Source organism: Pyrus communis, chromosome 2 (genome assembly GCF_963583255.1).
Source record: "Pyrus communis chromosome 2, drPyrComm1.1, whole genome shotgun sequence".
NCBI lineage: Eukaryota > Viridiplantae > Streptophyta > Magnoliopsida > Rosales > Rosaceae > Pyrus > Pyrus communis.
Window position 1 is genome coordinate 9,707,303 of NC_084804.1, and position 12,760 is coordinate 9,720,062.

The 12,760-nt window shown below is 39.4% G+C and overlaps 2 protein-coding genes, 1 long non-coding RNA gene, 1 other non-coding gene and 1 pseudogene across 4 annotated transcripts; 4 read left to right on the top strand and 1 right to left on the bottom strand.

Moving 5' to 3' along the window:
• The first annotated feature begins 454 nt into the window (after nucleotides 1-454).
• LOC137724416 (pentatricopeptide repeat-containing protein At3g57430, chloroplastic-like) lies at nucleotides 455-2,644 on the top strand (annotated as a pseudogene).
• A 167-nt stretch (nucleotides 2,645-2,811) lies between these two features.
• Nucleotides 2,812-5,328, top strand: LOC137724415 (pentatricopeptide repeat-containing protein At1g79080, chloroplastic-like). The gene is made up of 2 exons (XM_068463158.1): nucleotides 2,812-2,945; nucleotides 3,185-5,328. Exon 2 carries the CDS (start codon nucleotides 3,193-3,195, stop codon nucleotides 4,894-4,896), a length of 1,704 nt encoding a protein of 567 aa, XP_068319259.1. The 5' UTR covers nucleotides 2,812-2,945; nucleotides 3,185-3,192; the 3' UTR covers nucleotides 4,897-5,328.
• Nucleotides 5,329-6,043: 715 nt separating this feature from the next.
• On the bottom strand, nucleotides 6,044-6,679 carry LOC137724419 (uncharacterized). Its single transcript, XR_011067399.1, has 2 exons — nucleotides 6,537-6,679; nucleotides 6,044-6,360 (listed from the first exon to the last, which is right to left on the bottom strand). It is a non-coding gene; the product is annotated as an uncharacterized lncRNA (long non-coding RNA).
• Nucleotides 6,680-6,727: 48 nt separating this feature from the next.
• Nucleotides 6,728-9,237, top strand: LOC137724417 (uncharacterized). The gene is made up of 4 exons (XM_068463159.1): nucleotides 6,728-7,070; nucleotides 7,169-7,357; nucleotides 8,238-8,289; nucleotides 8,842-9,237. The coding sequence occupies exons 1-3, from the start codon at nucleotides 6,854-6,856 to the stop codon at nucleotides 8,270-8,272; spliced, it is 441 nt and encodes a 146-aa protein (XP_068319260.1). The 5' UTR covers nucleotides 6,728-6,853; the 3' UTR covers nucleotides 8,273-8,289; nucleotides 8,842-9,237.
• A 2,636-nt stretch (nucleotides 9,238-11,873) lies between these two features.
• Nucleotides 11,874-11,958, top strand: LOC137727193 (small nucleolar RNA U31b). The gene has a single exon (XR_011067763.1). It is a non-coding gene; the product is annotated as a small nucleolar RNA U31b (small nucleolar RNA).
• Nucleotides 11,959-12,760: the final 802 nt, after the last annotated feature.

Below are 12,760 nucleotides of genomic sequence, written 5' to 3' on the forward strand. Positions count from 1 at the left end.
AGCGTAAATTATTTAACTTAAAGGTCTAATCTGTTAAAAAAATGGAGACTCTCTCAAGTGGGACTCTACATCGACTCTCTGCGAATATTATAAAAGATTGTGACAAAAATATGCAGTAGCAGAGAGTCCCACTTTTGCGAGTGTCTTCTTAGCATTTATTATTTGCTAAAAATCAACAAAATCTAAGATCGTTTAGTCATTTAAAAATTATCCAATATATAAACAAACTATAATATTTATTAAACTTTGAAATTTTAACAACGTAACAAAAAAAATCAAACTATTTTTTATTTGGCTATTACAAAAGAAAAAAGAACAAACAAAACAAAATAAAATGCAATCGGGTGGAATGCCGTTCCATGCCTACAATAAAGCTAATAAACACACGGAGCTTGTCATTCATGCCTAGACAGAGTCATTGTCGCTTATTAGCTGTCCTGGCGCGAAGAAACGGTACTTCTCAACTGCTTTTCAAAAGCACTTGCAAACTTGAAGCTTCTCCCTGCAGATGACAAGATGCAAAAGCCATTAAAACAATAATATCACATGCTTTCAAAGCTACCCACCAACGTCCCGCCTCACCTGAGCCTTAGGTTCTTGAAATCTACTGTAATTCCGGTGATTTACAACGTGCACGCCGCCTGTTCGATCAAATTCCCGAACTAGACCTGCTTGCGTGGCAGTGAAATGGGTTATTGATGCCATGGCAGTGAAAGATGTGGTGTCTTGGACCTCTTTGTGTTCTTGTTATGTTAACTGCGAGATGCCTAGACAAGGTTTGGAGGTATTTTGTGAGATGGGGTTGAATGGAGTGAGACCCATTGTAGTAACAGTTTCTTCAATCCTACCCGCTTGCTTGGCGTTGAAAGATTTGAATTTGGGAAGTCTGGTTCATGGGTTTGTGGTCAGACATGGAATGGAAGAGACAGTTAGCAGCGCCCTTGTAAATATCTATGCTAGTTGTCTGAGCGTTAAACAAGCTCAGTTGGTATTTGATATGATGTCTAAACAAGAAGTCGTATCCTGGAATGTACTTCTAGCTGCGTATTTTTCGAACAGAGATTGCGAAAAGGGTGTAACTTTATTTTATAGGATGAGAAGGGAAGTTGTTAAGTTGGATGGTGCTTCATGGAATGCTGTTATTGGTGGGTGCTTGAATAATGGGCAGACGGAACAGACGCTGAAAATGCTCGGACAGATGAAAGAATCAGGAATTAAGCCCAACCAGATCACAATTACTAGTTTGTTACCAGCTTGCAAAGATTTGGAGAGCTTAAGGGCAGGCAAAGAGGTGCACAGTTACATCTTTAGGAATTGTTTAATGGAGGACTTGGCTACCACAACAGCTTTGGTTTTCATGTACGCGAAATGTGGTGAGTTGGAACTTTCTCAGAGGGTCTTTGATATGATGCCAAGAAGGGATACAGTTGCTTGGAATACGATGATCATCGCAAACTCGATGCATGGGAATGGAGAAGAAGCCTTGTTGCTATTCAGAAAAATGTTAGATTCCGGGGTGAAGCCCCCAATTCTGTTACTTTCACTGGTGTTTTGTGCGGTTGTAGCCATTCTCGGGCTGGTTGGTGAAGGCGTCATGGTTTTTTATTCAATGAGGAGGGATCACTCGATAGAACCCGATGCAGATCATTACTCATGTTTGGTTGATGTGCTTAGCCGTGTTGGTCGCCTAGTAGAGGCATATCAGTTCGTACAAAGAATGCCAATGGAACCTACTCCCGGTGCTTGGGGAGCATTGCTTGGTGCGTGCAGAGTTCATAAAAATGTTGGCCTTGTGAAAATTGCAGCAAACAAGCTCTTTCGAAGATTGAACCAGATAACCCTGGCAACTATGTGTTGTTGTCCAACATTTTAGTCACTGCCAAGCGATGGGAAGAAGTTTCAGAAACTAGGAAGTTAATGAGAGACAGAGGAATCACAAAAACACCGGGTTGTTCTTTGGTTCAGCTGAAGAATAGTCTATCCGTTTGTTGCCGGTGAGTGAAGCACGGAGATATACAAGTTTCTGATTGACATGGGTGAGAAGATGAGATTGGTAGGGTATGTCCCCAACACTGATTTTGTTCTGCAAGATGTGGATCAAGAGGAGAAAGTGGGGATCCTTTGCAACCACAGTGAGAAACTTGCTGTTGCTTTTGGGATACTCAATTTGAATGGCGAATCGACAATACGGGTATTCAAGAATTTAAGGATATGTGGGGACTGCCATAATGCCATCAAGTTCAAGGCCAAGATTGTTGATTTGCAGATTATTGTTAGAGATTCCTTGAGGTTTCACCATTTCAAAAATGGGGATTGTTCTTGTAGAGATTTCTGGTGATTTTCGGTATCCAGGTTATTGAATGATGTGGCAAGGTGCTTGAAAATGAAGTGGCGAAGTGTATTTACTCAAGCCCTCGAGCACTTATCAAGGGGTCTCAGCAGGGTTAGAGCATTGCTCTAGAGGCGTCAAACACTGCTCGAGGAAGTCAGGAGGGACTATATTTCTAAATCTTGAATAAAAAAGTAGTGTCTAAATTTGTGAAAGTACGCCTTATCACATTCATAGCGATAGCCCATCCATGAATACGGAGCCCATAAACTGCGGACCATGCAAGCGTAGCCCATCCATGAATACGACAGTGCGTGCTTCACAAGCTGGTCAAAATACGTGTGGATGTAAGCCACCCCCAGCGTACTGGATAACAAAGTATGGTAGTGGTCCCAGTGGACACCGGACAGTGATACTAGTGACGGGAACGGATTTACCGTTATCGTGACATTTTATTCGTTCTACCAGTTACCTTCTTATTTTTGGGGTCTGATTTTACAAGTTACCAGATTAGAAATGGAAAAACAGAAATTCATTTTGTTTAGCAGTGGGATGGCAAATGGACCAACCAATCATTCCTGAAAAAAAACCCAGCAGCTGAAGAAATCGAGAGCATGTATGTTAATTATTTCTCCTCTCTCTCTCTCTCTCTCTCTCTCTCCCCATTTCTTGTTCATCTCTCGTTTTTTGATTGATTCGTGTTAAAATTATCCGGTCCATCTTATCCTTGTTCATCCTGAAAAAGCATTCTGTCATCCATTTGTTTATGTTCATTTGATGAGAATTTAACCAGCCCAGAATTTTGATCCTTGTTATCTGTGGCAAAAAGTTTCAATCTTTTGTATTATATTTTAGCTCTGTCAATGGCGGTTCTCGTAAATTCAGTGTCTCCAATTGCACACCCATCGTCAGAAACCACCCGAAAAACTTGTGGGTTCTTCTCCCACATCAGGAATCTTCAACCCCTTTCCCTTAGCAAGGGATTTTCCAGAGTTTTGGCGGCTTCCCAGATCACGATTTCTCCGAAAGACACTGTTTTCGCCTTGCCCAACTGGAGGCATGCCAAGAATGACAGAAGAAGTAAGGAGCTCAGACTCATTGATGCCTTTGTGCACTTTGAGTCTATGGTGGGGAAGGGCCAGAAGCCTGATGTGGCTCAGGCAACTCAGCTCTTGTATGACCTCTGCAAAGTGAATAAGATGCGAAAGGCAGTCAGAGTCATCGAAATGATGGTTCTTTCCGGCATTATACCTGATGCAGCTTCTTATACTTTCTTGGTGAATTACTTGTGTAAAAGAGGGAACATTGGGTATGCAATGCAGCTGGTAGAGAAGATGGAGGAATATGGATATCCGACAAATACTGTGACCTACAATTCGCTCGTCAGAGGGCTTTGCGTTCGCGGAAACTTGAATCAGAGCTTGCAGCTTTTGGATAGACTGATACAGAAGGGTCTGGTTCCGAATGTTTATACGTACTCTTTCTTACTTGAAGCTGCTTATAAGGAAAGAGGGGTCAATGAAGCCATGAAGCTCCTGCAGGAGATAATTGCTAAAGGTGGAAAGCCTAATGTGGTCAGTTACAATGTCTTGTTAACTGGTTTGTGCAAGGAAGGTAGGACTGACGAGGCATTTCGGCTCTTTAGGAGTTTGCCTTCGATGGGGTTCGATCCAAATGTTGTCAGCTATAACATCGTACTAAGGAGTTTGTGTCACGAGGGTAGGTGGGAAGAGGCAAATGTGCTTTTGTCTGAGATGGAAGGAGAGGATCGAGCCCCTTCCATAGTTACGTATAACATCTTAATTGGTTCACTTGCACTTCATGGTAGAACTGAACATGCTCTTCAAGTTTTGGAAGAAATGCAAAGAGGTCGGTTCAAGCCTACCGCTGCCAGCTACAATCCGATCATTGCTCATCTCTGCAAAGAGGGGAAAGTGGATGTTGCGGTTAAGTGTCTAGACCAAATGGTTCATCGGCGGTGTAATCCTAATGAGGGAACATTCAATGCCATTGCTGTGCTCTGTGAGGAAGGTTTGGTGCCAGAGGCATTCTCTATCATTCAAAGCCTCTGCAATAAACAAAAGTGCTCCAGCTACGAGTTGTACAAAAACGTAATCACAAGCTTGTGTCGGAAAGGGAACACGTTTCCAGCATTTCAGTTATTGTACGAAATGACCAAGCACGGTTTCACTCCAGATTCTTATACTTATTCATCTCTGATCAGAGGATTGTGTATGGAGGGTATGCTGGATGAGGCCATGGAGATTTTCAAGGTGATGGAAGAAAACAGCCTTAGGCCTGATACGGACAATTTCAATGCTCTTATACTCGGTTTCTGCAAGTCTCGAAGAACAGACTTGTCCTTCCAGGTTTTTGAGATGATGATCGAGAAAGGGCGTATGCCTAACGAAATGACCTACACCATTCTTGTGGAAGGGATTGCGCACGAAGGAGAACTGGAACTGGCAGCCAGAGTCTTAAAAGAGTTGCACATGAGACACGTAGTGAGTCCGAATACAGTGGAAAGACTGGTTATGCAGTACGACATTGAGGATTTACCGGGATAGAAACGAGGGAAAACAAAACGGAAATACTGTGACAGGAGAGAACAGCAAAGAAGATTATGGCCAAGTCGTTTCTAGGGCCAAGAAGTTTTGGAAACTCAGTTCCGGCAGGCTGTTCAATCGTTTGGTGTAGATCGATCGATGAGGGAAGAAAGGAAAACGATAGGAGATGCATTCCTTATGACCATTGACATATATATTCAGGCTTTGGAATTGGGCAGCATTGAACAAGTTCTAGACAGAAGTTTTGATCTAGACACTTTACTTCATGTACTTGAAGCTAATTATTTTATGAGAGGATTTAACTCTGGAGAGAACTTGCATTCTTCAGTTTTGTTCTGTAAATTAAGTCCAACAGCTGTTCTGAGATCCGTTTCAAACTCCATGTTGGTACCCCTTGAAGAACAAAACTCAGAGATCTGTTTCAAACTTTTACTCGTTTAATTTCTTTGCTTCGTAAATAAGCATGTTTATGTTTTTTCGGATGATAGGTATCGGGTTTTCATTTGATGAAACTCAGTGCGGTCGCAATATCGACCAAGCAGTCGATATTCTTGACCTAAGTTTGAGATCAACTCGGATCAATCAGATACATGACAAACCCCAACCCTCCCCCCTAACCTGATACCTACAACTTGTAGCAGGTAACCACACTGAACTAGGTTTTCACAAATCTACAATTTCGGAAAAATCCTTGGCGGCCTTGTCAATAGAACATATGCCGGATAAAGCAAAACCATCGATTTCTGCTGTGAAAAGTTGGACAAGTAAGGAGCAGACAACGAAATAGTGATAGCGGTGAATCGTAACAATAGAAATCCTCTGGGAGACAAAGATACTAACAGCTAAGACTTTCTATGCAGCATGACACTAGAAACCATAAACACCCGACACAGTGAAGAAACCAGGATCAAGAAATCTGCAGATGGTAGACAGGGACGTGTTCTGGTTCCGCGGCTTGGCCAATGAATCAAAGCTTCCCATGGATCTTGCTTATGTGGTCTAGACACTCAACTAGCACATTTGCCTAGTTAGTCAAAAACCTAAAGCCTAATGTGGTGCCACAAAGTGCACCAGATGCTCGAAAGCTCTAAACTTTGACATGTACCACGATCCAAGATCCCCATTGCATCGTAACAACACAATCAAATTAAAGTAAACATCACAACAAGTACAATCTATTGTAATTTAACCAAATCCATACTTAATTATGTGATTAGGAGCAGAATAAACTCTGTCATAAGGCATTTAATTTAACATCCAAATAGTTATAACACGAAAACTGCGAAAACCGAAATACAGAGTTATAAACCCTCACGAGCAACCTCCAGTCCACAAAACCTCACATGGGCAGCTCAGGCCATGAGAAGGGGGCGACGCGGACGACGGAGCAAAAGCTGCCTACTTGGATCTCTGCCTCATCTTTCGGCGCTTCCTCTTCAGCCTCCTCATGCGCTTCTTCTTCCACTGCAAACAACGACGTCACAAAAAGCGACACAGGTTTAATCACAACCACCGCTCACAATTTATTCAACCATCAGCAGCAGATTCGAAACAGTTTTTCGATTCGATCCCAAATACAAAGAGGATCCACTGACAAGTTTAAAGCACAGAGATTTAAGAAGAAGGTTTTGAAGAATTACCTTGGCCCTCATGTCGGATGGGAAAGGCTGCTACTGCGTCTCCAGAACGATGGCCGCGACGTCTCCAGAAGAATACCGCAGGGTTTTTGACGACTCTGAAGTCTGAACCCTAATCTCTCTGCGGCTTCTTCTATATATGCACATGGGCCGGCCAGAAAATGCTTGAAGTATGTTTAATCTTAGGCCCAAAATGGAAAAGCCCGGTAACCAAATAAACCCAATTTTTTAATTTAGTTTTCTGTTTGGTTGCCGAGAAAACTAATAGGAAAGTGAGTGAGAAAACCAATCAGTCAATTTTCGGTGGTGAGTCTGAGAAAATGGAAAGCCAGAAAACCGAGCTGGAGTCATCAGAGGAGAAGAGTGTCACTGTCGACCAGAACGAGAACGCGAAGAACAGATTACAGTCGACGGAGGCGCTGGCAAAGGCGCTTTCGTCGACGCTCACCACCGTCATCAAAGACTTCGATTCCAAAGCTCAGCAGACCTTCGCTAGCCAGGACCACCTCTCTCAGTCGCTCGATCGCCTCACCCGCGGTACAGAAAAAGTTTTAAAAAATTCCTCTTTTTTCTTTTGAAATTTTGAATTTTGCTTGTAAATTTGATATTTACTGCTATTTTGGATTTGTGGGCAGAGCTGGATAAGTTGTTGGACGATGCTCCGTTTCTGTTCATCATGCAACACGCGGCGAAGATTTCCGCCGTTAGGAAGAGAGTTTCGTCGTTGAATTCGGTTCTCAAGTCCGTACAGCGCCGGCTTGATAACATTGACAGAATGCTGTTTGTTGGCGTCCCAAATCAGCATCAGCAGCAACAACAACACGGTATTTACTAAAACTAGGGTTCTTGTTATGTTGTTTTTGTCACGTTTCGAGACATTTCGATTTCGTTATGATGGGATAATCGAGTGGTAATGAAAGTGGAAAGAGTGACTTGTGTGATCAAGCTACTGTAAGATAGATTTCCATGGATAGTTAGATGAGAAAAGGTTGATTGCTTTTAATCTAGGTTCACATTACGATTAGTACACCTCCGAAGATACAAAGATTTATGTGGAACCCCAACTTCCAAACATATGGAAGCTAATTGATTTTGACATAGGTCATGGAAGTTACTAGTCAAGAAGAACGAAAGAAACATAGGTCGTACGAATCTATGCTTCTCTCAATTTATTGTTCGTCAACTAACGGTGATTGAGATAAATGTGCTATTTTCTGTTAGCTATTTGCAAGACATGGGAGCATATCTTGTTAGAACAAAAGATTTAAATTCTTGTTTTCTCGCTAGTTGCCAAGTGCCTAACAACACTCTCACCTTTACATTACCGATTTTTTTTGTAAAATTGTGGTTTAAGTAGTCATGTGTTTGGATGCGTGTTTGCAGAACTCTTTTGTTTGCCTTTATGGATATTTGGTTTTTGAACGGATAAGTTTGTATGAAACTATCAGTTTGAATATCTAATGTTATATATAGGTGGTGATATCCACACACCCATTTTTATCTCTCACACGCCCCTCTCAATTTCCTGCGGTCAAATCGAATAAATTGAAAAAGATCAATAGACAAAATTTAACAAGGGTGTTGGGTGTGTGAATAGCACTACCTTATATATAACTTTGAACTATTAATGAATAAATATTTGTTTGCTGTGTATCCTTGCTCTACATATGGTTGTGTCTGAAAATTTTGAATTTTAATGTGCAGATAAGACGGCCACAGAACATTCAGGACTGCAGTAATAGTTGTGTCTCGAAAGGTACTACACATTTTCTCTCTTTTTTGGAAAAGGATAACTATAACTTCGTTGATTGCATACCACGATTCATCAATATGTTATTGGTAAACATTGGAATGGAGTAACGTTGACAAATATATTGCATTGACTGCTGGGATAGTAGGCTCAAACTAAAACAATGTAATGCTGGATTCATTTATACGTCGATTCAGGCACGTAGAGTTGACCATTTTAGTTATTTTGAAGTTCATTAGACCTAACGGAGTACAATTCTTATAGTCTTGCTGTTTTTGTAAAGTTTTTAGATGACTTTATGTAGTTGTTATATTTGAACTTCAAAGGGATAAACCGTAAATCAGCAACAGTAATCTTAATCTTTTACCGGCTAAAAAAACGAGAACACACAAGGCAGTTGCACGATGGAAAATGAATAAAGCATTGATGTAATTTAGTCAAAGATTAGTTTGCTGTTGTTTTGTAGGCTTGTTGACTTATAAAGAAAGCAGTGCACACACATGGTAATTGTTATCTCACTCAGTATATGAAGTACTAACTGTTTTATGGTTTTTCTAGTTATCTGCAGAAAGATAAAGCTTAATAATGGGACTGCACGGGACAACCTTAAGAGTTTTGCCTCCGCTGACTACTCACTGATAATTTCACTATCTTGGGAGGAAGCTGGATGAGGTGAGTCTCGGTAGCCACATGGATGTTCTATCATTCGCTGAACATACACGGTACCTGAAAGTGAAGATTGAAATCGGAACTGCGGTATGAAGGTGATTATTTGGATGATGGGCTGTGACTAGGTTTCAATAGATTGAATGGTGGTAGTTTGGATACGTAGTAATGGAAACTAGCTAAGTTGACTCCGTCCCCTCCGTTTTGATTTCGATTTAGAGATGAGATGTGTTTTCTTCATTTGTTGAATCCTAGCTCCAAAAAGAATAAAAATTCGTGGTTGTGTTTGAGTTCTTTGATGCAAACTTTTCCACTTACAATTTTATTATGCTTGCTGGTATTTTTTTTTAATACAGTTGATCGTTCACAGAGAGAATGACATTACTAAGTACAAGCAACACCAAAAGAAATCACGTAATATATAGCATCCTTTTTAATCGAAAACGCACAAGAAAATTGCCAATTAACTAGCCATCAGCTCCTGGTTGGTTTCAATTAAGGCCATGTCTTCTTTGGATATCAAGTGTGCTTCAATGCCAATGCCGGCGCTTGCATCCGTCAATATGATCTAGTTTTTCATCCCTCCAAGTCCTGGGAGACCTATTCAGGACGGCCTTCCCCATCCAAAATGGACTGATTAGAACGGAAACCTGCACAATGTGCTTTTAAGTATACATGAATGAATGAATACCCCAAAATTTTTAACACTTCTGAAAGATTTAAAAGAGTGGCATGTTTAAAATGTTTTTAAAATGACTGAGAGAGTTTTTTGGTGATTTTTATTTTTATTTTATTTTTTTATTTATTTTTTATTTTTAGGATTGAGTTGCATTTTTACTAAGTATTGGTTCCAAAAGTATTTTCATCCAAAGCGTTTTCAGTCATTTACTCCATCTGAATTTTGAGCGAATTCCTTCAAAATCTTAAGAGGGAGATCATTGATTTTCTTTTTCTTTTTTTTTTTTTTTGGGTTAACAACCGGGCAAAAGCTCGAATGGAAATGAAAGATTACATATCACAAAATCACGAAACCTTAGCTACATCTGCAACTAGCAACTGGCTACAAGAAGGAGGAGCTTGCTCAAAAAAGACAAGACCTAAACTGCATGACAAACCCAAACGAGTCAAATCATTAGTAACAAAATTCTGTTCATTGCAAATATGTCGAATTTCGTAAGACCAACTTTGTTGCATAAGAGCACGAAAATTCAATACCAAACTTTCTAGAGTGTGATTAACTACTTTTGCATTTAAAATCAATTGTATTGCAAGTGCAGAATCCGAATCCACCATAATCTACTTAATTTCATTATTCCATGCAAGTTGCAATCCAATAAAAACACCCTAAACTTCAATACATAAAATCTCACATCGACTAAAATTAGCACAAAAATTAAAGACTCATACCCCCGATGCGTTTCTAAGGATACCGCCAACACCAATGAAATTGCCACCCCCTTGCAACACCCATCAACATTAAGCTTTACCCAACCTTCAAAAGGAGGTTCCCAATGAAGAAAAGCATGTGTTCAAAGGGGCTTTATGGAGGAAATCATATTCGCCTAAAGTCAATCTTTCAAGTAGTCAATAAAACTAATTTGGGATCATTAGACCTACTCCAACCTTTGAAATAAAACTCAAATTTTAGGCTTTAAACATACCCTAACTTGCTCCAACCCTTAGGGCAAATATGAGTTTAACCTCTAGGGAAAATTTAGCCCATAATTCCTCTTAAGTTAGTGGGGCAGGCAAAATCCTGTTCAAAAAATATTTATTGTTTTTCCAATGACACATGAACTAGCAAGTTATACAAAAAATAAGTCTCCATTTCAAATAGTCCAAGAATAATATTTTGGAACCAATTATTAGTGCATGTATCAATAAAAAATTGATTAGGAACATGAAACTTCTCCAAACCTTAGCAACAAAGAAACAATCTCTAAAGACATGAATAATTGATTTAAACGCACCACCACATACGTTGCATGAAGAACCCGTAGCCAACCCCCGTCTAACTCGTTGTTTATTGTCAATAATTTGTCTAGCAACAAAAGCCAAAGAAAAGAGAGCACTTTAGGAGGAATATACAACTCCCAGATAAAGCTCCATCGCCGCTTGGTGTTCATATTAGCACCTAGGTCTAACATATAGGCAGAGACTTCCCAGTAAAGTTACCATCAGTAGTTCGTCCCCATATACAGCCGCCAATACTATCCACACAAATTTTAATAAAACAAAATACTATCCACATAAATATTAACAATTTTATCCACAATTACTTTAGGAAGGACATAGATCAAACATTCTATATTCTAATTCCCACCATAGCAAGAATCAACCATAGTCAACATAAGCATAGTTCGTGAAGGTCGTTGAAGAGAAAATTTTAGAAGAGGCCCACAATTTGACCAATAATCAATCCAAATTTTAATATTCATACCAGATTCGATATCCTAAACTAAACCTTTTTTCAGCAATTGAACACCATCGATGAATGATTTGTTAAAACTTAAAATGCATTATGAAATCCTTCAAAAAAGTGTAAGCTTTCGCAACATAATAATATATAGATGAGCGACATAGTTAATTTTTCTCACACAAATACACATTACGATTTAAATGAATGTGTAATGATTTTTTGCGTAGTCTAAATAATTGCTTTTGAAAATAGGTTCTCCCCCAAGACATAAGTCTGCACGTGAAATTCGGTTGGGCCTTAAAAGAAGCCCGCACTGGAAAAAAGAAAAATTAGACAAAAATGCAAAACCCTAATCTGAGAGCCTATAAAAGCACGGCCTCTCGCTATGCTTCCCCATCTTCTCCTCTATTTTTCTGTGAGTTTTTCTCTGTTTTCGATTAGGTTGAATGATAGAATAATTACAATAGCATATCAGATAAATTAGGGTTAATTAAGAAATAGTGAGGAAAGTGATGAGAAGCTTTGTCGCCCCAGTCTTACCAGCATCAACATATTTGATGCTTCCTGGTGATTGACTCTCTTTCTGATTCCTCCTTCTTTTCTTTTTCTTTTTATCTATTTCAATTTTTTTTAATATTTTTTGGTGCAATGAGTCTGGAAGAGGCAAATTGGGGGAGGTGTGATGATGATTATCCATTCAATCATCCTGAATAATCATATTCTGATGACTAATTATTAATCAAAATTACATGCACTACCATCTGGCTCTCCCTAAATCCTCCACCTTCAAATTCCACCATAAATAATTCTTTTTTTTTTTATATCAACTCATGTTTTTGTTTAAATAATTGTAATGTAATTTTGCCCATTGGTATCTGATGTCCAGGCTAAAAAATGTGGCTGGGCATTTCGTAAGAACTTGGGCGAAATCGATTTACAAAAACAGGTCTTGCGACACAGCTTGCTTGCTTAAAAATATAAGCATTCTGTTACTTAATCCCTGCTTACAATTCTTTTCTTTTAATTAATTTTATAGTTTTGCATGCCTTGCAATGTCTTGGATTCAAGAAACTGCTTTGCAAAAATTGAATTTATTGATAAATGTATGGCCGGGACATTTTAATTGTTAAAACCAAAAATACCGCATAGCCAAGTTGGCTAGAAGAGTTGTATGTTTGTCGCAACTGAGATTTTTAACCTAGAACCTATGTCGAATGTGGTTAAATCCGCAGATGTCAAAAGACGCTCCCTCGACCAATTTACCACAAATTCAGTTCAATCTTCAAAATTTTCTTAGGTTAGAGATCAAGAAACAAGATGTAATATGTCGCGTCATGTCACATAATGTGGCATAGAAAATTAAAAAATGTGAGTGCGCATAACAGTTTTCTA